Source organism: Gobio gobio (assembly GCF_949357685.1).
Source record: "Gobio gobio genome assembly, chromosome: 6".
NCBI classification, from domain to species: domain Eukaryota; kingdom Metazoa; phylum Chordata; class Actinopteri; order Cypriniformes; family Gobionidae; genus Gobio; species Gobio gobio.
In genome coordinates this window covers 52,447,831-52,473,402 of record NC_137102.1, presented here as the reverse complement: position 1 = coordinate 52,473,402, position 25,572 = coordinate 52,447,831, and the positions used below count along the sequence as shown (strand labels likewise).

Below are 25,572 nucleotides of genomic sequence, written 5' to 3'. Positions count from 1 at the left end.
ATATATGTTTGAACCAGAAACTGACTGAAGAGTGAATTATACAGGCTAGTATACAAGTCGATGTATCAAAATGGTAATGCATTTTATGCCGCTCTCTACAATTTTGGACACATAAATTAATTTATATGATTAGCCTTTGGCTTGACTACGTTATTAAAGAGCTAATGTGTTTTTTTAATGTTGCAAACCATGCTCCAGTTAGCCATCTCAGAGTCAGACAGCTTCTAAAAATCAGCCTCAAACTATTTATATCTTCAGTGGAGAAAGGCATATAGTTCGTCATAACATCATAATACAATATTCATGCTATATGTACCCGGTTTTTCCTGTCCCTTGTTAAAGGTGTTCTTGTGCTCACTGTGGAAAAGCACGTTGACGGGGTCGGTTACTTGTTTGTGATGGTAGAGATCAAGAGCGATTTCAAGCCACATTTTCGAGATTGTCTTTGCTTCACTGCAGTTTTGAGGAGACAATACTCCGCAATGGCGTTGACTGATGAATTTGCACATGGTTTGTCTTCCTAAAGTATATTCAAAACACTACATAGACATTTTAAGTATAGTAGTGAAGTACTATTACTCAAATACCTCACACATATGATGGCATTGAATTGGGACTGGTCAAATTACAAAAAAGCACCTTAAAAGTGTCAGAAATGATTTGTTCTGCTCATTCAGCTATATCAAATGACATGAGTATAACATTTCTTTTCAGAAGATGTAAGAACAAATTACATTGACATAATGCGACACCTTTAAAGGGATAGTTCACCCAAAAAGGAAAATTAGCCAATGATTTACTCACCCTCAAGTCATCCTAGGTGTATATGTCTTTCAGATGAATACAATCAGAGTTATATAAAAAAATGTCCTAGCTAATCCAAGCTTTATAATGGCAGTGAATGGGATCCCAAAATTCGAAGCCCAAAAAAGTGCATCCATCTAGCCTAGAAATCTAGATGCATCCTAGCCGTGGCAAATGTCATTTGCAGCCAGGGTTGTCTAGCAACTCTCCTTTGGCTTGCGAGCTTGAAAAACCAAACTCTAGTCAGGCCAATCACAGCGTGTATACACAGCGTCGGTGGGCGGGCTTAACATAATGACGGCAGAATTGCGTCGGTTCTGTGGGAATTCCCTAGCCTGACAAGCCAGATCAAAACATCAAGATGTTGGGTCTGGGAACACACCATTGGCAGGGCTCAATCCGTGGGGGGATAAACGGTTGTCTTTCAAATTCCCTCTGCACGCAATAGGATAGCGCTACAACCAACCAGAGCAACGAAGAATGTGAAGCGGAGCTAGTTGATAGATTTCGCGTATCTGGTCGGCAAACCTCTGAACACATCTTCCTTTTTTAAGAATGACTTCAGTCCCGTTCTTTGTTCTTTTCTCAAAGAAAAGCTTAACTCCAAGTCTTCCAGAGTCAGGACCAAAGCCGTTTCGAAAGACCGCTGTTCGCCAGCTTCTTTGTTTACCAGTAGCACGCGGAACCACGTCAACTCTGCCATCATTATGTTAAGCCCGCCCACTGACTCTTTACACGATGTGATTGGCCTGACCAGAGTTTGTTTTTTCCAGCTCACAAGCCAACGGAGAGTTGCTAGACGACCCTGGCTGCAAATTACATTTGCTGCCGCTAGGGTGCATCTAGATTTCTAGGATTTCTACTTCCCTGCAAACAAAGAATGACACTGAAGTCATTTTTAAAAAAAGATGATGTGTTCGGAGTTTTCCCGACCGGATATGGCAAAAGTTCAATCTATCAACCTGCTCCGCTGGTGGGAAAAGGCATGGGACTCAGCCACAACCCGCTTGTGATTGTCGTTGTCTCACCACTGATTGCTCTGCTTGGTTGTAGCGCTATCCTATTGCGTACGAGGGAATTTGAAAGACAACCGTTTATCCCGCCCCTCGGATTGAGCCCTGCCAATGGTGTGTTCCCAGGACCCAGACCCAACATCCTGATGTGGGTCTGGCTTGTCAGTCTAGCAACCATCCAGTATAAGAGTAATCCACATGGCTCCGGGGGTTAATAAAGGCCTTCTGAAGTGAACCAATGGGTTTTTGCAAGGAAAATATCCATATTTAACACTGTTATAAAGTAAAATATCTAGCTTCCACCAGATCGCCATATTCCATATTCAACTTACAAAGAAAGTGTAGCGCATCTCGCAGTTCAAAACGCTTACGCTTCAAAACATCAAACTGACATCAAAGCCAGTTACGCTTTTTATCCATAAGTTGTATACGAAGACACTCTGGCAGAAGCTAGATATTTTACTTTGTACACAAACGCATCTCTTCGCTTCAGAAGGCCTTTATTAACCCCCCAGAAATGTGTGGATTACTTTTATAATGGATGGATGCACTTTTTTTTGGGCTACCATTCACTGCCACTCTAAAGCTTGGATTAGCCAGGACATTTTTTAATATAACTCTGATTGTATACATCTGAAAGAAGAAATTCATATACACCTAGGATGACTTGAGGGTGAGTAAATCATGGGCTAATTAAAAATGTGAATGAAAAATGAAATTAAAAATGAAAAATTCTGTCAATAATTACTTACCCTCATGTCGTTCGACACCCCTAAGACCATCTTCGGAACACAAATGAAGATATTTTAGTTGAAATCCGATGGCTCAGAAAGGCCTCCATTGGCACAATGCACTGTACACTCTCAAGACCCATAAAAACTACTAAAGACGTTGTTACAAAGTCCATCTCACTACAGTGGTTCTACAATAACTTTATGAAGCGACGAGAATAGTTTTTGTGCGCAAAAAAACCCTAAATAACGACTTGTATAGTGATGACCGATTTCAAAACACTGCATCATGAAGCTTCGAAGCGTTATGAATCAGCAAGTCGAATCATGATTCAGATCGCGTGTCAAACCGCCAAACTGCTGAAATCATATGACTTTGGCGATCCAAACCGCTGAATCGTATCACTGATTCATAACGCTTCGAAGCTTCATGATGCTGTGTTTTGAAATCGGTCATCACTATATAAGTCGCTATTTAGGGTTTTTTTTGCAGAGAAACTATTCTCGTCGCTTCATAAAGTTATTGTAGAACCACTGTAGTGATGGACTTTGTAACGACGTCTTTAGTACCTTTTATGGGTCTTGAGTGTAAAGACCATTGTGCCAATGGAGGCCTTTCTGAGCCATCGGATTTCAACTAAAATATCTTCATTTGTGTTCCGAAGATGAACGCAGGTCTTACGGGTGTCGAACAACATGAGGGTAAGTAATTAATGACAGAATTTTCATTTTTGGGTGAACTAACCCTTTAATGGTGCCATATGGACATGGAATACTTTTATGGGGCTTTTTTTATCAAATGGCTAGGATATTCTTTAAAAATTCACCCTTTGTGTTCCACAGAACAAAAGAAAGACGACTGTGAGTAAATGATGGTAATTTTCATTTTTGGTGAGCTATTCCTAATCCAAACTGTGAATCAGATGTGTTATCCTAATTTGTAAATAGTAACACATTCATCTACTGTCGCAGGCAAAGCTGTGAAATGACTGCCTAGACCTGAAACCTCTACTTTATACAGTCTGATGAGTCATTTCACAGCGTGGTGTTCACTGAGTTTTATATAGTAACTTGTGCGTTCCTGAGTTATTGTGATTCTCTCAATTTAGCAAGTGTAAAGGTTAAAATAAACCATTTTCTAGTTCTTAGCGTTTTATCCCTCACACACACACAAATGCATCTTCTGTGTGTTTAGGACGAGACTGTTATCACTGAATTCACATCATCTGAGCAGCTCTGGGTAAGCAACAGCATCAATGGCTGTCCTAGACAGTTTTGGCTTTAGCTGCAAGATGATTGGCTGACCTGCTAGTGCAAACTCCAATGTGATTGGCTGTTTCTCAAGGACTGACACGCTGCTTGCTTTATCTTCTAAATTAACCTTATTTTGCCATTTTAGTTGGTAACACTTTACAGTAAAGTTTCATTTGTTAACGTCAGTTAACTACATTAGTTAGCATCAACTAACAATGAACCAAACTACTACAGCATTTATTAATTTTTGTTAAATTTCAATATTTACTGATACATTTTGTATTAGTACAGTTGCATCTGTTAACATGCTACTGCACTGTAAACTAATATGAGCGATTGTATTTTTTATTAGATTAAAGATATATTGTTTATTAATAGTTCATGTTAGCTAAAGCATTAACTAATATTAACAAACAAGACCTTATTGTAAAGTGATACCTTTCAGTTTGTTTTCTGGTGGCAATAGTACATTAATATTTGCTTTTCTCTAAAACGTTACTGCTGTTGAAATGTTAGGAACATGCTGTAATAATTTCACCTAACATTATAAATGAATCCTCATTATACTGCCATTTTAGACTTTTTCCTTCTCTTGTTTGTCTTACACCACAAAAGATGTCTATTCAAGTTAAAATCTAGGATGAAACGCCTTGCTGTACTAGATGGACTAGATCTGTGCTTCTCAACTAATGGGTTACAACTCAAACGGGGATGGCAGGTCTGCTCTGACAGCATTACGGACAGAAGGAAGAACGCAAAACGGGAATGATAAAAAGTAGCTGACTAAGAACATGAAAACTTTATTATATATAGATACCAAAATGGTCTCTGTATGTTATCATGTTAATAATTTGGTGTATTTTGGAGCCTATCTGGTTCATATTAATATAGATCGATTTAAATGTAAAATTTTTGTTTACTTTTTTACACCCTCAGAAAAAATGTACAAAAGTTGTCACTGTGTTGTCACCCAAAAAGTAAACCTTTCGGCTTTAAATGTACTTTTCCTCCCTTTAAATGTACTTTTCCTCCCTAGTGTGATGTAAATCCATGTGAAACGGCTTCAAAATGTAGGTGGTGGATCTCCTGTGAGGGACAGGTTGTCCTGCCCGAGCCAGTAAATGCATCATCAGAGAAGAAATTATGTCACTATAAGTTATTTTGATTAATGTCGCTATCGGGGTGGGCATTATAGCCTCAAAATTATATCACGATATTTCAAGAATATTTGCAATAATGATATTGTGGAAATATGGAACAAACTTTTATTGGCGATTGCAGCTGGTAGGCAGCAGCATTTATTAGTGCAAACAAAATGAAGGGCATTTTCCATTCTTTTCCAATGAGCCACTGTCGTTGATGACAGAATACCTAATTCGAAAGTGTACTTTTTTTGTCATAAGTTGGCAGCAGCAGCTTTATAGTCACACAGCACGAGTCAAATGGAAGCAAAGTAGCCTTGGTACAAGTTGGTAGGGTTTTCACTGGAAATCTTAAGTAAAAGTAAAACATGACTCCTTAACATTTTAGTTTAACAATAACTAAAGTAATTTATGCCATGGTCTGTCTGAATATTCGATTCTGATTGGCTGGAAGGTGCACAATAAAATCGTTTAATGTACAGGTACATGTAGTTCCAAGTCAGTTGAATCACCGTTCTATATCAATGCGCTGTTTTCATTGATGCACACACAAAAAGGCCTACGTCACTCGCGTACAGAGAGCGGAGATCGCGCTGCGCGCACACACACACACACGTCACTCGCATAGAGAAAGCGGAGGTCATGCTGCGCATTCAGGAACACAGAAACTTATCAACGACGCCCCGCGACTTTTAGCAATAAAATAGCTAAGATACTGGATCACTACATTATATTTCTCAGCAACAATGGGGTTACATCCCTATTTTTAAGTAATAAACGCACATCTTCGTTGTTAAGAGAGACGCTGAACAGACGCAGTCAATCTCTCTCTCTCTCTCTCTCTCTCTCTCTCTCTCTCTCTCTCTCTCTCTCTCTCTCTCTCTCTCTCTCTCTCTCTCTCTCTCTCTGTCTCTCTCTCGTTAATTAATTCGAATTAATGTATTCTTACGCACTACTTTATCTGTGAGTCTGAATCAAAGCGGAAAGAATGCTAGATCTAACGAGCCGTAAAACCGTACATTTTACCCTTCCGGTCAAAACATCAATAAAAACTTTAAGTTTTCAATGTTTTGTCAGTTGTCAAGAGGTCTGACCTCCTTTTTAGGTATTAAATCATCATCGGAGGCTGACATGCTGCTCTTACAGGTGTTGTTGTTGTGCGCGCTAGGGAATGTAAATGCGCCATACGTCATCAAGTCGCAATATCATTGATATCACGATATGACACACCGGTGTTATCGTGGACAGTATGATATGGCACTGTCGGAAAGCTGTCGCCGCCACAGTCAATTTGCATTTGCAGGATCCTGACTGCGAGGTGTCGAATAACCGGGTGTTACAGGTTACCTGAGTTGAAGAGTTCTTTTTTGTTTGCCGGCAAGCCCAGGGATAGATGGAATGACGAGAGGACACAGTAGCAAAGCATTTGGTCCCAGTGTTTTATTCAGGCAGCTGCCCCGCACACGTGTACAAAAAGAAAGTTCTAAATTAATCAAAAATAAATCAACAGTGCTATGAAAACCTTTAACCTCTTAACCGGATTTAGGACGCACTCGTCCTCAAGACACAATTCAAATCATGCATATTATCATTAATCAGCTGTAAACAATACAACATGAAAAATATATGAAAACCAATTCAAAACCTCTGTTCAATTATTGTACTCAGTACCATTCAAATGCAAGATATGGTCTCCATACCCATTTCAAATAATCATCATGAAAAAAATAACAAATCCAAACACTTGATAACACTGTGAACTAATGTTCACGTGGTGATGACCTCCAAGTTCATCATCACAGACACACCCCTCTGTTAGCCCTACTGTTATCTATAAGCTATAGTGTGCTCCAAAACAATGACAAAATTTGCCTTTAGAAGATGTAAGCATTCAAAACTTAGTCTCTCACTTCCGGTAGCCTGGCTCTGCCCTCCTACGTACTTCCGTTCAGTTTTCATTTTCCTTCAGTACTCCATCTGGGACTGCGGTATATTCTTATGGTGCGTTCACACCGGACACGATTCGCGCAAGTGATTTACATGTTAAGTCAATGCAGAGACGCGAAATGGCATTCTGCGGCGCGATTCGCGCGAATGAGGCGGCGCGAAGGACGCGAATTGAGCGTTTTGAACGTGCGATTCGCTCAAGTTGAAAAATCTGAACTTTGGCGGATATTTCGCGCTGCACTAACCAATCAGGAGCTTGCTCTAGTAGTGACAACAATGAGGAGAAAATCTGTATATTAATATCTGGTTCAGACAATATGATTATCACTGTGATAACATTAAATGACATGAAACACAACCCAGTCTCTTTTTGGTAAATGCAAGTTTATGTATGATCAATAATACAAAAGTATAAGTAAAAGGTATAATAAGCTATGAAATAAAGCAAACAATTCAGTCAAACATTCAAAGTCAGTGCTAGTAGGCTAACGTTACAACTGTAACGTACAGTTATAGCCTAAAAATAAAAAAATGATGAAACTTCACTTTGCCCTCAGCCTAAACGATTTGCCAGGGAAAAAATTATAGATCCATGAGACCAAAGATCACCCGTTACAAGACGAATTATAGCTCGAGACACACCACAGTGACATCAGAGCCAGCGGCAGACGGCAGAAGGACTGGCCGAGAAAAGGTTGCCCTCGCCGGCGTTGACGAGCGCTGACCGCCGCTGATCCGCTGGAGCTCACAACTCCGAAAACGCAAGATAAAATGTTCAAATAGGTACTCTTTATATAAATAAACCACAGATTTGAGCTTTAAACAACTACATTATCGACTGAAAAAGTCTTAAAACTATGTTTTGTCACACATTAACAGTAGATTTGAACAAAAACAGACGCGTAAACACAGCCCATGTCAGCCATTTCTCAACGAGACGAGCCGGCTGGCAGAAACCCCGCCCATGACGCGAATTCGCATCTGTTGTGCAGTGAATGTCACATCGAAATGCGTGAATGAAGCGAGTAAACTTAAAATGTTCAAGCGTCTACCTTTGCGCGATTCGTGCAAATAATTTGTGTCAATCGCGTCCGGTGTGAACGCCCCATTAGGTTTTCTCCGAACATATATTTTAACCAATCAGCGAACAGAGGGAGTGGCTGAGAACGATGATGTTGATGTTGTGCGCTAGTTTGAGATGACAAACGTTAGCGATTGGTTATGGCAGATCCAGAGTGGCTCTGGGCAGATCCAATCGTTTTAAACTTTAACAGAGTACCCGCCTTCAAGGAAGTAAACGGTTGTCAATGGATAGTCGCCAGACTCTCTGTACAAATAAAATGTCTGAGAGTCTGGTAGGACCAGGCTACACTTCCGGCAGTATTGATCAATGATTTTAATGACATCACTCTGCAGTCTGCGCTTCAGCTTCTCATCAGATTTTCTGTCCAATCAAATGCTCTCTAGTATCTGAAGTGTCCCGCCCCCTACATTAGCTTCTGAAGCTGCGTCTGAAATCGGTCACTTGTTCACACATTTACTATTTTCTACCTGGTGAATGGCGCACAGTGCACTATATAGGGGATAGGGAATGATTCAGACAGTGTAAATATGCTTTCCATTGGGGCGAATGAAGTCTGGTTTCACGTTGGCACACTGTCTGCTCCTGTCCCGAGACACGATAGCACAGAGCCGATCATATGTGTGAGTCGGCACATACCAGAAAACCTATCGGGACCCATTTGAAGTGGTTTGAAATGGGGAGGGGCTGTCTGATATGTCCCGCCATGTCTTCCTGTTTCGGTGGAAGTAACGTCAGCACATTGAATAATGCTGCTCATTTAAAGGCACTTCAGTGGGCCTTTAAAGATTACGAGGACACATGAATTAAAAAAAAAAAAAAACATGGATAAATTATTCATAATAAATACAGCAATGTTCCATAAAAAATAAAAAATAAATATTTTGATTTCATGGTAAATTTACCCTTAATGGGTACATATAGGTACATATTATTTCCTTTTGAAAGGAAACTGCCCCAGTGACAGCTTTTGTTCCTTTTTTCTGAGAATGTACAATAACCGGCGCTATGTTTGCTGATACTTAATCTGTGTCCTGGTGCTAAACCAGTTGAGAACCACTGGTCCAGACTTAGAGGTGTTGCATCTTTTGACTTCCTCCCTCCTTCATTCTCCACCATCTCTTCCTTCACTGTGTCTACGCCCTGTACTCATTGTCTCTTGCTCGTTCATTCACTCTTGTTTTCTATCTACTTCCTGTGTCGTCCTTCTCCTCTGTCTGTAGGGGCCTGTCTTTTCCTCCACCTACTCTCCTCCTCCCCTCCCATCAACCCCCAAATGCCAATATGTAGAACATCAAGGCCAGGTAAGAGAGAGCTTGTGAATTTTGGAAACATTTCATTTCTAATATAACTCTACAAAAGGTTTGATATCCATTCATCCTTCTGCCAGCAGATGATCTGTGTGTGGTTGGGGGTTTAGATCATGTGTTTATTCAGCGGAGATAGGAGTTGCTTTTTCTTGCTGGTGTCAGTCTAGTTCATAATCCTTCCTTCCTTCCTTCCTTCCTTCCTTCCTTCCTTCCTTCCTTCCTTCCTTCCTTCCTTCCTTCCTTCCTTCCTTCCTTCCTTCCTTCCTTCCTTCCTTCCTTCCTTCCTTCCTTCCTTCCTTCCTTCCTTCCTTCCTTCCTTCCTTCCTTCCTTCCTTCCTTCCTTCCTTCCTTCCTTCCTTCCTTCCTTCCTTCCTTCCTTCCTTCCTTCCTTCCTTCCTTCCTTCCTTCCTTCCTTCCTTCCTTCCTTCCTTCCTTCCTTCCTTCCTTCCTTCCTTCCTTCCTTCCTTCCTTCCTTCCTTCCTTCCTTCCTTCCTTCCTTCCTTCCTTCCTTCCTTCCTTCCTTCCTTCCTTCCTTCCTTCCTTCCTTCCTTCCTTCCTTCCTTCCTTCCTTCCTTCCTTCCTTCCTTCCTTCCTTCCTTCCTTCCTTCCTTCCTTCCTTCCTTCCTTCCTTCCTTCCTTCCTTCCTTCCTTCCTTCCTTCCTTCCTTCCTTCCTTCCTTCCTTCCTTCCTTCCTTCCTTCCTTCCTTCCTTCCTTCCTTCCTTCCTTCCTTCCTTCCTTCCTTCCTTCCTTCCTTCCTTCCTTCCTTCCTTCCTTCCTTCCTTCCTTCCTTCCTTCCTTCCTTCCTTCCTTCCTTCCTTCCTTCCTTCCTTCCTTCCTTCCTTCCTTCCTTCCTTCCTTCCTTCCTTCCTTCCTTCCTTCCTTCCTTCCTTCCTTCCTTCCTTCCTTCCTTCCTTCCTTCCTTCCTTCCTTCCTTCCTTCCTTCCTTCCTTCCTTCCTTCCTTCCTTCCTTCCTTCCTTCCTTCCTTCCTTCCTTCCTTCCTTCCTTCCTTCCTTCCTTCCTTCCTTCCTTCCTTCCTTCCTTCCTTCCTTCCTTCCTTCCTTCCTTCCTTCCTTCCAAAAAAGTACTATATATCTCTGCTTTAATACACCAGCGGTAAAAAAATGTCTGTTGTCATTTAATTTATGAGGGACTCTTATTATTAGTTTGCTAGTACATTTATATTTCTCTGATGGAAACAGGCAGCTCAGTTGAATTTACTGTAGATATACTCAGGGCAAATGCATTCATTAAATGAGTGTTAGCAGCATAAATCTAATTTAGATGGAAATGCGGATTACTGTGTTTTTGGCTTTTGCTGTGGACTGACAAATTTCAACACTGTATGTAAAGCAAAGAGGATAGTCATACTCAAAAAATGTTTAAGTACTTTGGACAGTTTGCTGATGACCTGGTGAATGCTCGTTTGATTTATCCTTATGTTGTCTGTCCTGTATGTCATTGGCTCAAATCGTTGGTCTGTCCTTGCTGTACATTTATCAAGATGATATATATCTATCAAATCTGTTTTGTCTCATGTAATCAGAAACTTGAAGAGGGGGAGGGGCAGATGTCCATTGAAGAGAGGAAACAGATGATCTCGACCCGAGAGGAGGCGTGGCAGAGCACAGGGAAGGGCGTGGCCAATGACTCGACCCAGTACACAGTGGCTGCCAGGATGGTGAAAAAAGGTTAGAATGTGCAATTGCGCATACAGGTTATGAAATACTATATTATTTTATTATTAAATGCTTCAAATATTATTAAATGTACAATTTCGTGGCCTGAAACCAACTAAAAACAAATCCATAACAATAAAATAATTAATTACTAAAGAAGCATTACAAGATTTTAAATGTTTTAAAACCACAATGATTTAAAAAAATAAATAAATTTATAACATGGCTACTTATAAATAAAAAGCTATTTATTTAAAAATATATTTTTACTTTATTACATGAGAAGAAAGGACAATCATTGTCCATTATATAAAATATTTGGTTCCATAATGCTGGTAAATTGCAAATATTCCAGAGAGACATTTATTAAAACTGTAAATTGAGGTCTACATGTGTGCACACACACACACACACACACACACACACACACACACACACACACACACACACACACACACACACACACACACACACACACACACACACACACACGCATGCATAAATACAGATATGGCATAACTAAAACTAAATTGATATGACAAATTGACAGTAACAAATAATTTAAAAAATAATAAACTTAAAAAATACTGTTCTTATTATTAAATGCCTGATTACTGTCTGTCTGTGCATGTCTCTCTCTCTCTGTGTGTGTGTGTGTGTGTGTGTGTGTGTGTGTGTGTGTGTGTGTGTGTGTGTGTGTGTGTGTGTGTGTGTGTGTGTGTGTGTGTGTGTGTGTGTGTCTGTGCGTGTGTGTGTGTGTGTGTGTGTCTGTGTGTGTGTTAGGTCTGGCTGCTTCCTCTGCAGTGATCAGCCCGATTCTGTCTCCAGTCTCTGCTAAACTGAAGAGCAGTGTGCCGGCTATCTCTAAACCACCGGAAGGTATTTTAGACAAACACTCGCTACATGAAAAGAAAGAATATGTTTCTCTTTAGAAAGTCACAAAGTTAGGAAATGTTGTTGCGCTATAATAACTGGGGCATAAATCCTGATGTGCTGCAGAAATCGAGGCCAGAGCAGAAATGGAGTCTGATAAAAAGCTGGAAAAGCTGGAAACCTTTCTGGGGCGTTTGAACAGTAAAGGTCAGTTTGACTGATGCAAGATCTGCTCACTTGCTTGTCCTTTTTGCAGGAGGATGTTATGAGTCCATTATAGAGGTCAGAGTAGAAACGATTATTGTGTCATTTGGTGTCTTTGAAAAAAAAATCTAAATGTAATCACTGTTATTTAAATTGATTTAGTGTCCTAATAATGTACCTTTTATTGAAGCCATCTTTTTCTCTCTCATTTTCTCCCTCCCTTCCTCCCTCTCAGTATCAGGTTTGCAGGAGACGACTCTGACGGTGACAGAAAAGGCAGTGAAGGAAGTGATGCGATTGGATGATGAGGTCTTTTCAAAATTTTACCGCCACATGACAGATATTCCCCGCAGCATGAGCAGCAGAATGCATCTAGAAGAGGACTTTGATGCCATCTTTGGAAAACAAACACCAATGTAATTTTTGTGCTTCTTTAATAGGCTATACCTGCAAGCATGTGCATTTATTTTTATATTTAAAAAAAGAAAAAATATTTTATACATTGTAATTTCTTTTTTATATTTCATTTTATATTTATTTATTTCATATGTACTTATAGTTTTTTTTTTACAAAGCATATTGTGTCTTTTCTGTTGCATTAAGCTTTTTAAAAGAAGCGTGTAGGCATTGAAATATTTTGGCCTCTCCTTGGCTTCCAGGTTGACATCGGCGATGGTGCAGCACAAGCGTGCGGTTCGTCCGTCTCGTAACGTCCAGGCATCCAGGAACCCCTTAAAGATTCTCGCTGCAAGAGACGACATCCGTCAGGAGTACACAGAGCAGAGACTGAACGTCGGGCAGATGGAGAGCAAGAGAATTAAACAGGAGAAAAGTGAGTCGACAAGAAATGGATGGAAATGTGCCTCCGTTCAGTGTTGTTATTGTAAACCAAAACTTGTTAAAAATATTTTCAGCAATTGAAATAAATATTAAATTAAAAACTTAAATATATATATATATATATTTTTTTTTAGAAATGTTGCCTTTGCAACTAGAATTGTTTTATTAAAAATAAAATGAAAACTCAAAATATAAAAATAAAAGATAATTCAAAATAGAATTAAACACTATAATAGTGTATAAATACTAAAATAACACTGCTTCAATTGTGTGAGATTGTACATACTTTTTTGAGAATAACATATAAACAATGAAAGTGGCAGTTATAACACAAAAATGATAGAAAAAGTAAAAAGTGTTCTGGTACATAACAAGCAGCAGCCTCCCCCAGTTTCTCTTGAAGCCAATACGGAAGTGAATTAAACTGCAATTAATCGACTGGCCACTAGAGACAGGCTCCAGAAGGGAGCAGAATCTCATTGAGACATGTTAAAATGCCCAACTTTACAGCAGAAAAAAAACATTTTACATTTACAGCCTGGTACAAATTGTGGTTTTGGTCTATACGGCTAATTTTGCCCTTCATGACAACTGTGAAGGGGGTGATTTTTTATTTATTTTTATAACTCATTCGTTTACATTATATAAAGCAATGTTCCTCTAACTCAGTCCTGCAGAGTTTAGCTCCAACCAAACACGCCTTCCTGTGATTTTCTAGTGATCCTGAACATAGATATACATAATAAAGGCTAGATGTCTCGTCCGTGCTGCTGGCCAATGGAGGTCGACGTCCGCATCTGGTGGCCATCTTGTCACAGTCAGCTCGCTCACTCGTAACATTGTGTTTTAATGTTTCATGTACTTTTTAAACAACCATAACTTGCAAAATTTTCTACCGATTTTCAAACTGTTTAGTTTGTTAAAAACGTCATGTAGTTATGACACTGCATACTTATGAATAATTATTCATAATTTGTTCAAGCATCCAGAGTTATAGCCACGTTAATAATGTTTGTAAGAAACCAAACCATTTGTAAATCCGTCAAGATTTCAGCGAGATAAGAGTATTTGTGTTCGTGCAGATCACTCACCTTACATCAGGTACCACAGAGCTCGCCAGAAAGCTTGCCTGTGACAAGATGGCCGCCAGTGATGAAGTTAGAGACTCCGCCGTAAGACATCTAGCCTTTATTATGTATATCTATGATCCTGAATACCTTGATTACCTTGCTCAGGTGTGTTTGATCAGGGTTGGAGCTAAACTCTGCAGGACAGTGGCCCTTCAGGACCGAGTTTGAGGAACCCTGATATAAAGCCTTAAAGTTCTGCATAATTAAGGGATTGACAGACTGTTTGTCTGCTGTCTGTTAGTCATCACGTCACCTCAGCTCCAGCCACGTCCCGCCTCTTTGCTCATTTTCATTTATCCGGGAGCGACGGCTGACTTTAGGCTTCAAAAACTCTCTTCAGAAACCAATGGGTGACGTCACGGACACCACATCCAGATTTTTTTTACAATCTATGGTACATAACTAATACAAATTAATGAAATATCAAAGGAAAAGATTTAAGGGCTTGCAAATATGAATAGCTTTTAACAACTTATGAAGTGAACTGGAAATTGTCAGCAAGCAGAACATACAAAATGGCTTCTGCTTAAGAATTTGCATTTCTGTAAATAACATTGTGCTGTTAAAGTCTGCATGATACGGAAGTTGTGATAGTCTTTTTTTTTTTTATTGTGATATATCTTGCTAACTAAATGGAGGCCGATCTGAATGCCAGTTTGCAGTCTCATGTGGAGGATGTTTAGTCCCACCCTCCGGCGAGACACGCGTCATGAAGAACAGATGTTGTTTTGAGTGGGAGGGGAGGTTAATGTTTTTGATTAAATATTATGAGGGCGTGTGAATTTGAATAAATAATGATGTGCACAGATAATTTGTTTATAATAAGCACAATAGTTGTTCATTTTGATTTCATGTTAACTTTAATATAAGATTTATAAAATATATTTTGTTTTTCCTGTTGTAGTAATGTGGTTTTTATGTGTGTTTTCCAGTGAGCAAGAGCTCCAGTTTGTCAGACGCAGCCCTGGCTGGTTTGGCCAGTAAAGAAAGCTACAGCAGTGTGAGTCTGCGCAGTGTCAGCATCTCCGAACAGATGACCAATAACAGCGCAGCTCCCTACAAGAAACTCATGCTCATGCAGGTCAAAGGTCAGTCTGTAACACTCTAACGCGGTGTTTAACCAAGCACAAAGTGATACATGGAATGGATATACCAAGTGATGCATGGTATAAGCTGCATAGCCCCGCCCACAGCGAAATCTAATTGGTCCAAACATTAGCATTTCTCTTGGTTAGACTGCAGCAAAACACCCATGACATGACATATGTTATAAATATTAATATAGTGATATTTTACTGCAGTAGTTTTTATTGTTTGTGCGAGTTAAACTGTATGTGCATGCATGTTCCCCAGGTCGACGACATGTCCAGACCAGACTAGTGGAGCCTAGAGTGTCCTCTCTGAACAGCGGTGACTGTTTTCTACTGGTTACACCTGAACATTGTTTTGTTTGGATTGGAGAGTATGCAAATGTCATTGAAAGAGCCAAGGTACCACCTAAATGCTCTGACATCTAACCCACGTTAATCTTTCTATACTCATATAGCTTTCTACATCACTGCTATATTGTCCCACTTGACATCCAGGCATCAGAACTGGCCACTTTCATCCAGCTGAACCATGACCTTGGCTGTCGAGCAGCGCTGGTGGAGACGATTGAAGAAGGAGTGAACGCACAAAGCCCCACTGCTGCAGAGTTCTGGAAGATCCTGGGAGGAACAGCCAGCTACCAATGTACATACCCTGAAATCAGAATAGAAACAATGTATGTGCCATTATCTTAATTGAAATGAATAATATTTTTCCCTCTGTGTGTGCAATGATCACAGCGGCCGGATCTCCAGACGAGGATGAGATGTTTGAAAGTGCCATTGTGGAGACAAACTGTATCTTCCGTCTGGTGGATGATAAACTGCTTCCTGATGATGATTTCTGGGGGAAAGTGCCTCGTAGCACAATATTGGGATGTAAAGAGGTCAGACAACAATATTTTGTCTTTTGGGTTTAAGATATTAAAGTATCTTCATACATTATTTTATGGTTGCATAAATATGAAATGATAAGAAGACATCTTTTGCATTTTGTGGTAAATGGAATTTTTACCATTGCAATTTATTTAAACGTTTAACACATTCCCAAAGGTTTTACACTCTTCTATTTTGCACTTAATAAATCTTTTCCCCATTTGGTACAATCGCATTTTCATCTGAATATATATTTGCATTTGGACTGGCTCTAAAACTCTCAAAAAAAATTTTGTTTAGCCACATCTGACACATATTGTATATTGTGTGTTAACAACTTTGTACATTTATTTAATGTTTGCATTGACTGTATGTGTATTATTATGGTTATTTTGCATGTTTTATTTTTTTTAATAACAATATCACTTTTTCAACCACTTATCATATGAATATATGTGCGTCATGTCTATATTTGTTTTTCTCGTTAGGTGATAGTGTTTGATTTCGGTAGTGAAGTGTACGTATGGCATGGTAAAGAGGTCACGCTGGCACAGAGGAAGGTGGCGTTTCAGCTGGCCAAGCATCTTTGGAACGGGACTTTTGATTATACCAACTGTGACATCAACCCTCTGGACCCTGGAGGACACAACACACTCATACCAAGGTGGGTACACGCGTTCCTGTGGGTTTGCTTAAATATAAATACAAATATGAATTTGTGTGTGTGTTTATAGTAAATGTTTGTGTCGATTTTTTTAGGAAAGGTCAAGGTCGTCCAGACTGGGCCATATTTGGCAGACTGACCGAACATAATGAAACGAGTCTTTTTAAAGAGAAGTTCCAGGATTGGAGAGATGCTTCTAGACTATCACCTAAAAATGTCATCGAACACCCATTCCAGCAGAAGGTGGGTGGCTGTGTGTCAGTATCTGCCTTTGGCGCAAAGAAAAGCTGCTAGATGGAAACCAAAAAATACTTTCACCTTCATTATTATTAATTATGGGAATTGAGAGGAATGTAATGATTGTGTGTCCTGTCCCCTTTATAATTGCCTCTAAACCTACACTATCGTTCAAAAGTTTGAGGTTGAAAGTCTTTTATGTTGACCAAAACTATATTTACTTGATGAAAAAAAAAACTGTAAAAACTCTAATACTGTGAAATATTATTTACAATTTAAAATAATTGTTTTCCAACTTAATATATTTTAACATGTAATTTATTCCTGTGATGCAAAGCTGAATTTTCAGCACCATTACTCCAATCTTCAGTGTCACATAATCCTTCAGAAATCATTCACTGATTTGCTGCTCAAGAAACATTGGGCAAAGTTACTTTTAAAAGTAATGTGTCAATAATGCGTTCTGTTACTTTTTATGGAAAGTAATGTGTTATATTACTTATTCTCACCTCAGATGGGCTTGCGTGTTTATTTTTTAATGCCATAAAACACAAGTTCTGTTTCTAGTTCTATTTTTGGCACATTTAAAACCCCTTACACACCAAAAGCCTCAGGCTGAAGGAAATGCAAATTCACACTTGTACAGTAGAGGGTGCAGTTCAAGCAAACCTTTCAGTTGTGCTGCCATTCTGGATTGCAGAAAAATAGAATGCAGGAGAAGAAAGTTCAACACTCTTTCTTTAGCAATAAAAACAAAACAAAAATTGAAACACCAATGTGATGTTTATCTAAAGGCATTTTGCTTATTGGTATGGTTGAATTGGATCATCAAATGTCAGCAGCAAAGATGATGAGTAGTGAGATGAGTAAATGCATGCTCACATTTAGCCAACAAAAACCATCCTGTTAACACCCCTGCACTTATTTCTGATTTCTCTCAACATGGGGACAGGATAAACATTATTCTCTCAAAAATACAAGCATGTACATACATGTTGCTCGCATATTATGGTAGCCCAGTTTATGCTGAATACAGTGTAATGGCACTTTTGCCATTAATGTGTTTACAAGCAACTGAAAAAAGCACAAATGTCAGAGTATGTCAACTTCTAAAGGGCCCCAAAACAGCTCAGACTTCAGAGGGTTAAATCTCTCTTGTTGCCCCTCTCAGGAGTCTCTGGGCACAGATTCTCGTTCCGAATGCCGGGCGTACAGCGCCTCTCTGATGCTGCCAGTCCTGCAGTCGCCCATCAGCACAATTCTGGATGGTCAGGACGTGGGTCGCGGACACGGTCCGGTGGAGAACGGCTCGGACGACTGTCTGCGGTCCCTAGAGATCAGCACAGTTGCCGTTGACGTCTGGCACATCCTGGAGTTCGACTACAGCCGACTTCCCAAGCAGAGCATCGGCCAGTTTCACGAGGGAGATGCTTATGTAGTGAAATGGAAGTACATGGTGAGCGCCGCAGGTGAGTAACTGCACCGGGACAAATGAGCTGTGATTTTGTGTCTCTTCTTGCATTTACTGAAATATGTATACGCAGTCAAATAAAAAAATTATTCAGACACCAGATATAATTTTTTTCTAGTGGGTGCAGGACACTATAGTTAATTTATGTAAGTGAGGATAGCAAAATAAAGTAAACTGTGACAAATTATACCCAAAAATTCTTCATACAGTGGACTACCAGTAAAATTGAAACAAATTTGGGACCAAAATTATTCATACACTTTGACCTGACCATGTTTTGCTGAAGTGTTTTTTCTTTAATTGCTAATGCGACCGTTTACACCACAGACAGAACTAAATGAAGCATTGCTTGGTAATTGGTTGACCTAAATTGGTATTATCTAACTAGCCACGTTTACATGCGCACTTTTTTGTCATTCCGATTAAAATCATTCCGATTGAAAGATTCGGTGGACTGTTTACATGTGACGTTATCTAAACCGATATGGTGTTTACATGTGCTGACTTTCAGTAGGAATCCTTTTGTGAAGTGCGCACACAGTTTGTCTGCCGCCTCAGATTCGTTACGTATCGTGGATCAATAGTTCTGTGTTGGTAATTTGTATATTTATTTATTTTTCTGTGGGCGGACATGCAGTAGTTTAACCTAATTTATGTCCTATACAATGGCTATTTCAACAGCTGTGAATGATGAATGCGGAATCAAAAATGAATTCAATTCATTTATTTTGAAAAACACAAAATTAACAATAAAATGCACTCAAATTATTAATAAAAACATAGGATATACGGTGAAACATGAATGAAGCATCAACGTGCTCAGCATCATTAGCCTAGTACTAAACATATATATTTCAGATTATTAAGGAAAGATACCATAATCACAAAGGTATAAATATTAACAAAAGTAATTAAAGTAGACTGTGGGTAACGTTACTTAACCAATTTGAAGCAGTTGTTGAATTTTTTTTTTTTTTAGCTAACTTAACTAACGAGAAACAGAGAGCAGCTTGAATGTTCCCCGTTGAAATGGCAGCTCTCAACGGCCACCAGGACTTGTACAGTTTTATAAAAGCTATTTATTATTTGTGGTAAAATGTAAGAATCAACTCAGAAAAATGAACTTTCCTCTCTTGTCAACATTAGCCTGGTGTGAGCGCGGCGCGCGCTCTTCAGTTGAGGAGGCGCGCGCTCTATATCTCAAGACGTGCACTCAAAGTAATCGGATCAGATCGTTTACATGGTGGAATTTTTCGTTTGATCGGTTCATGAAAAGGTTTATCCCACCCCTCTCAAACCGATTACAATTTCATTCGGTTTGGCCATTTTTATTTTGATTGAGGTGTTTATATGGAGTATTTTTATTCGGATTGGACTTTTAAACCGATTACAGTGCTCCATGTAAACGCACCTACTGTGTACTTAAATTTAACAGCTTACAGCTGATTGGTTGATTGTAATTCATTACATACCTTCCTATCAAAGTTATCTGACATTATCAAGATCAGACACAGTTTAACTCTGAGTTCTTGTCATATTTTATTATCATTTTGTAAACTATAGCAAATTAACTGATTATGTGAGAAAATGTGTCTGAATACATTTTGGTTTGACTTGTGTATATATACAGTATATCTGTATATGAAAATTGCTATTACACTTGGTTAGGACACTGTTTTGACTGAAATTATAAAGCAAGTGGGGAACTTTAGGGGGGGGGGAAATCAAATGTTACAGAAAATAGAATATGCCTCTTTTAAACTCATCTACTGGTATAAAAATGTCAGTGCTCTCCTCTAAATGTGTGTCATCGGCTGTGTGCACTGTGCAGTGGGCAGCAGGCAGAAGCCGGATCAGGTGCGCAGTGCAGGTCCCGGCAGGGAGAAGTGCTGCTATTTCTTCTGGCAGGGCAGAAACTCGACGGTCAGTGAGAAGGGAACTTCTGCGCTCATGACCGTTGAACTGGACGAAGAGAGAGGAGCACAGGTAGGACGAGATGCTGGACTTAACGCGGTTGACTGCTTTCTGCTCCTCTCCTCTCTCGCTCACTGCTGCTGTGACTCATATTCAGATGCAGGTCCTGCAGGGGAAGGAGCCGCCCTGTTTCCTGCAGTGTTTCAATGGGGGGATGATCGTGCATTCTGGGAAGAGAGAAGAAGAGGAGGAGAACATTCAGAGTAAGAGTTTTGGGGTATTTTAGGATTGGCAGAATGCCTAATATTTTTTGAAGTTGTACAATACATTATGCATACTCTTCATAGTATGTGCATTTTTGGTATAGCCTACATCAGGGGTGTCCAATCCTGGTCCTGGAGGGCCAATGTCCTGCATAGTTTAGCTCCAACCCCAATTAAACACACCTGTACCAGATAATCAAGGTCTTATTAGGCATAGAAACTTCCAGACAGGTGTGTTGAGGCAAGCTGGAGCTAAACTCTACAGGACAGTGGCCCTCCAGGACCGACTTTGGACACCCCTGACCTACATGGATTACCCAATTAACTGTGCACTTATAACCAGAGCGCATAGTGAAGCACATGGTATCCCACAATGCAGTGCACTTGATTTGACCTTCCATTTCCCCATGTTATGTGCGACAAAGAAACAAATGTTAACTCTTTTTTGATGCATCATTTATTCAGACTGTTAATGTTTTTACACAATATTGGATTATAAATGCAAAAACTGCCATATTTTTTCCATGTACTGTATACCTTGCTTGCATGCATGAAATGTGAGAACAATATAGTAATCTGTATCCGTGCATTATTATTAAACATGGTATACTGTGTAAGCTGTACACCAGCATGTTAATATTTGACCCTGTTTCAGATGATTGGCGTCTGTACTGTGCTCGTGGTGAGGTACCTGTTGAGGGCCACCTGTTAGAAGTGGCGTGTCACTCCAGCAGTTTGCGATCTCGCACCTCAATGGTTCTTCTGAATATCAACAAAGCCCTGATCTACCTGTGGCACGGCTGCAAAACACAAACACACGCACGGCATGTAGCTCGAACCGCCACAGACAAGATCAAAGAACAGTGAGTCTTTCACACACCAAAAACATTGGATAAAAACACAACACATGAGCAAGGATGGATGCATTAAATTGTTCAAAAGTGACAGAAAAGACATTTAGTGTTACAAAAGATTTCCCTTTCAAATAAATGCTGATATTTTGGTCTATCTATTCATCAAAGAATCCTAGGAAATTTTTTTTATCACGGTTTCCACAAAAATATTAAGCAGCACAACTGTTTTCAACATTGATAATATGCAGCAAATCGGCATATTAGAATGATTGCTAAAAGATCATGTGACAGATTAGCGTAACGATCGAGCTTTGCATCACAGGAATAAATTACATTTTAGAATAAATTTAAATAGAAAATAGGTATTTTAAATTGTACTGATATTTCACAATATTACTGTTTTACTTCATTTTTGATCAAATAAATACAGCCTCTGTGAGCATAAGAGACTCAAAACTATCAAAATGTTTTACTGACCCCTAACTTTTGAACAGTGGTGCACATTAAATCTAGTAACCAATGATATATGTTTTTCTGACCTCTAACTTTTGAACAGTGGTGCATATTAAATCTAGTAACCAATGATATAATGTCTTCTTAATGTCATATTTTGCATTACAGTAAGTTTTTAATGAGTGTAATCTGACTCATATTTGTGTTTTCAAGACGACCGCTGGAGGCTGGACTTCACAGCAGCTGTAATGTGACCATTCATGAATGTGAGGAAGGTGGCGAGCCAGTGGAATTCTGGGAAGCATTAGGCAGGAAGGACCGTAAGGCCTACGACTGCATGCTACAAGGTAAAACACACCGGCGAGCAAGGAGGAGATTTTGCAAGTTTGCTGTGCATCTATGTTTCCCTCGCTCCAAAATCACTCCTAAAATAATCCATCTCTTGCATAACATGTTCACATACAATTTGAAATGCATTACTACTGCGTTAGGAACAGATTCTTTGGTAAATCATAATTATTACCTAATAATTCATAGTTACGTATCAGATAAAAAGTCAAAATTATGACATTTAAAGGTGCATTATGTAACTTTTCCATCCATTAGAGGTCGCCTATTCAAAACAAAGGTGTAGTTTGATGACGCCACGTTTGAGCGCAGAATCTTTGGACATGTGGTCTTCACCTCACAGCCGGTGGAAAATAATTGGGATAGGACTCGGGCAGAAATCATGTTAATGGATGTGATTATTAACGTTACTGTAGTATGAAGCAGAGCAGGACCGAGTGTTGTGGGAGCTGAGCAAGGCCGCTGGAGCGATTGTTAATAAGAAGAGCGGAACACACGCCTCGCGAGCAGCGGGACTTTTATTATGACACAGTCGCCGTGGCTCACTTCTTGTGCAGAAGTTTACTGTGGCACACTTCTGCTTTTCCGGTCATGAGTATGAGGTAACGCAGCTCTGTTTATCATATGAGATACATCTGGGTGTGTTGAAAAGGAAGTTATGACGTTACTCTGTGCGTTCGCTCAGCAGCTGCTATGACACTTGTTCACACTGCAGTCAGAGTAAAGCACTTCTGCAAAATTAAAACCGGAAACCGAGGGTAACGCAGATAAGACGCAATCGACAGGCGACGCCCTCACACGTCCCGGTTCCTTGGTTAAAATACCAATTTTCTCATGTTTTACAAATAGTTAGGAACATTTGGGATATTGTAAGTACTCAACTGAACAAAATATATAACACTGGCCTAGTGGTTTTTGGATATTTTACTGCAAAAATTTGACATATTGCAGCTTTAAAGTAATTATGACAAATTGACAAAAATGTTTTTTTCATAATTGTGACTTTTTAATCTCATAATTACAATTTGCAGAGCATTATTTTTTTCTTATTTGGAGGAAATGGCCTTCCATATGTTCACATGTCTATTAATGCAAATGCACATCATAAGAATTCATGGACTACTATCAGTACTATCAGATTTTGTCAGAAAAACCTTTTTTTCTCTGCTTCAAATAATCTTTTTCTGTTTTTATTTATTTTTGTAGACCCTGGCAAGTTTAACTTCACGCCCCGTCTGTTCCAGCTCAGTAGTTCTTCGGGTGAGTTTGTGGCACAGGAGTTTTTCAACCCATCCAGAGCTGCAGACCTTGTTTGTTCCCTGCCGTTCCTACAGGAGGATCTGTACTCTGCCCCGCAACCCGGTAAAAAAAAGAAATGAAACACTTGAACTCTTTTATCTCAGACAGGAATCAATGAGTCATAAAGAATGATGCATGTGTTTTTCTCTCTGTGTCTGTTTCTAGCTCTGTTCCTAGTGGATAACTATCATGAAGTTTACTTGTGGCAGGGCTGGTGGCCGCAGGATACAGAGAGTACCGGCTCTGCCCGCATCCGCTGGGACTCAGACAGGAAGTGCGCTATGGAAACCGTGTTGCAGTACTGCAGAGGTGATTGACAGCCAGAGGCCTTTTAATGATATCTATGCTGCTTCAGATGCAGTTTCTGTTCTCTTTATGCTGTGTACACCGATAACTGATGCCGCTTTTTGTCTAGCAGAGAAGAACGAGAAGAAGCCTCAGAAGTCGTACCTGATCCATGCTGGACTGGAGCCTCTGACCTTCACAAACATGTTCCCCAGCTGGGAGCACAGGGAGGACATTGCTGAAATCACAGAGAGGGTGAGACACTGAACGCATGTTGTGTTTCTGTATTTCTTTGTCTGTTCCAAATGGCAAGCTTTATAACTAGACATTTTTGGGGATAGTTACTTTTAAAGGGGCCATTGGATGCAAAATTCACTTTTGTGTGTGGACACAACCACCCTACAATGATAAAAATCCATTCAAAAAGCCTAAAAACTCTCAATAATCAAGCAGTTTTAATTTTCTGACCAATATGATGCCATAAGAGTTCATGCTTCGCCCACGACCGCTGACGGACTGTCCCATATTAGCATATTTCCGCTTCAACTCTCGTCAGCGGAAGCCAATGAAGTCGCGTCGTCCATATTTTTTTACGGTCTATGGCAGTAGCTCATTATCATTTAAAGAGACATGCACCCAAACGAGTCGCTGTGAACAGAGCTGTTTTTGAGGAGGTAAAAAGGGTATTGTTTTACACAAACACATAGGAATTTAACCAAAGTATGTTACAGACTTTACATGAAGAATCTAAAGCAGTGGTCGGCAACTGGCGGCCCGCAGCCAGATTATTTTGATAGCGGCTGGTTCTGTAAAAGATCTGTCATGATAGTGTAACAAAGGCCAGCTAGTGACAGCTGTGCAGGTAAATCTCACAGCCTGTAGCCTCTTTATTAGAGCGTCCGACTTCCATGCGGAATGACCCGGGTTCGCGCACTGCTTCGAGCGGGCGGTGCGAACCGGACAGATTGCAATAACAGTTGCTCGTAATCAATTTTTCTTTAGTGATTTTGCCTTCAAAAAAGTACGAGAACGTTTTTGCAGGAATGTGTTTATTTTGGGAAGAATTGAGAGCTTTCTGAAAGACATTCAAAAGAGTCTGTGGAATGGATCGCTAGACACGCCTCTCAAATAGCTGTCATGAAATATGTGTGTGGTATGAAAAAACGAACAGTGAACCGAAACGTTTGCTTATAACGCAGGGCCTCAGCTCCAACACGTGAACAATAACAAGTCAAATTCAGCTTATTTTTTATCAAAAAATATTGACAACACAACCAGCAAAAAAAGGGTGCCATGCTTCGTCTCGTGGTGCATCTGATATATTCTTCACAAACAGCGACAGCTACGTTGCAGATAAGACACACCGGCGTTGCATTCACAAAACCAGGTAGGATGAATGCAGTTGTCTTTCCATTCTTCTTTGTATACCCTATTTTTGCTGTCGACTTTCCTTTTTAGACTCTTTGACAGTGCCATTTTCTCTCACCGGCTAGCATAAATGTTAACGTCAATGCACACGACGTAATCTCGTACCTCCAGCAGGCAAACAATTTTAAAAATGCAGTTTACTACATGAGGATGCCAAGGAATAATTCTGAGTGTAAAAGTAGTCTACGTCAAATAATTATTACAATAAGTTAGGCTCCATTGTGTTGCAAGCAAATTAAAATACACATTTATTATTCACAATATGGAAAGAGGAAATAAAACATAGTTTGTTAAGAGCATGACTCAAACATACCAGTAATGGGCTTATTCAAGTCCTCTTTAATTTATCCAATTTTTTAACAGAGTAACAGCTCATTACCAGTTG

At 39.7% G+C, this 25,572-nt stretch overlaps 1 protein-coding gene across 1 annotated transcript in view; it reads left to right on the top strand.

Moving 5' to 3' along the window:
* svilb (supervillin b) overlaps positions 1-25,572 on the top strand; it is a 96,631-nt gene that overhangs the window by 64,473 nt on the left and 6,586 nt on the right. Inside the window, exons 19-39 of the mRNA XM_079820575.1 lie at positions 3,744-3,788; positions 9,196-9,276; positions 10,828-10,972; positions 11,744-11,839; positions 11,960-12,040; positions 12,273-12,453; positions 12,697-12,869; positions 14,940-15,095; positions 15,361-15,497; positions 15,594-15,741; positions 15,837-15,982; positions 16,460-16,635; positions 16,731-16,878; positions 18,044-18,341; positions 20,175-20,329; positions 20,415-20,520; positions 21,176-21,383; positions 22,041-22,174; positions 23,382-23,537; positions 23,640-23,783; positions 23,893-24,014. Coding sequence (XP_079676701.1) covers positions 3,744-3,788; positions 9,196-9,276; positions 10,828-10,972; positions 11,744-11,839; positions 11,960-12,040; positions 12,273-12,453; positions 12,697-12,869; positions 14,940-15,095; positions 15,361-15,497; positions 15,594-15,741; positions 15,837-15,982; positions 16,460-16,635; positions 16,731-16,878; positions 18,044-18,341; positions 20,175-20,329; positions 20,415-20,520; positions 21,176-21,383; positions 22,041-22,174; positions 23,382-23,537; positions 23,640-23,783; positions 23,893-24,014 — 3,036 coding nt within the window. The remainder of the gene's footprint in view (positions 1-3,743; positions 3,789-9,195; positions 9,277-10,827; positions 10,973-11,743; positions 11,840-11,959; positions 12,041-12,272; positions 12,454-12,696; positions 12,870-14,939; positions 15,096-15,360; positions 15,498-15,593; positions 15,742-15,836; positions 15,983-16,459; positions 16,636-16,730; positions 16,879-18,043; positions 18,342-20,174; positions 20,330-20,414; positions 20,521-21,175; positions 21,384-22,040; positions 22,175-23,381; positions 23,538-23,639; positions 23,784-23,892; positions 24,015-25,572) is intronic.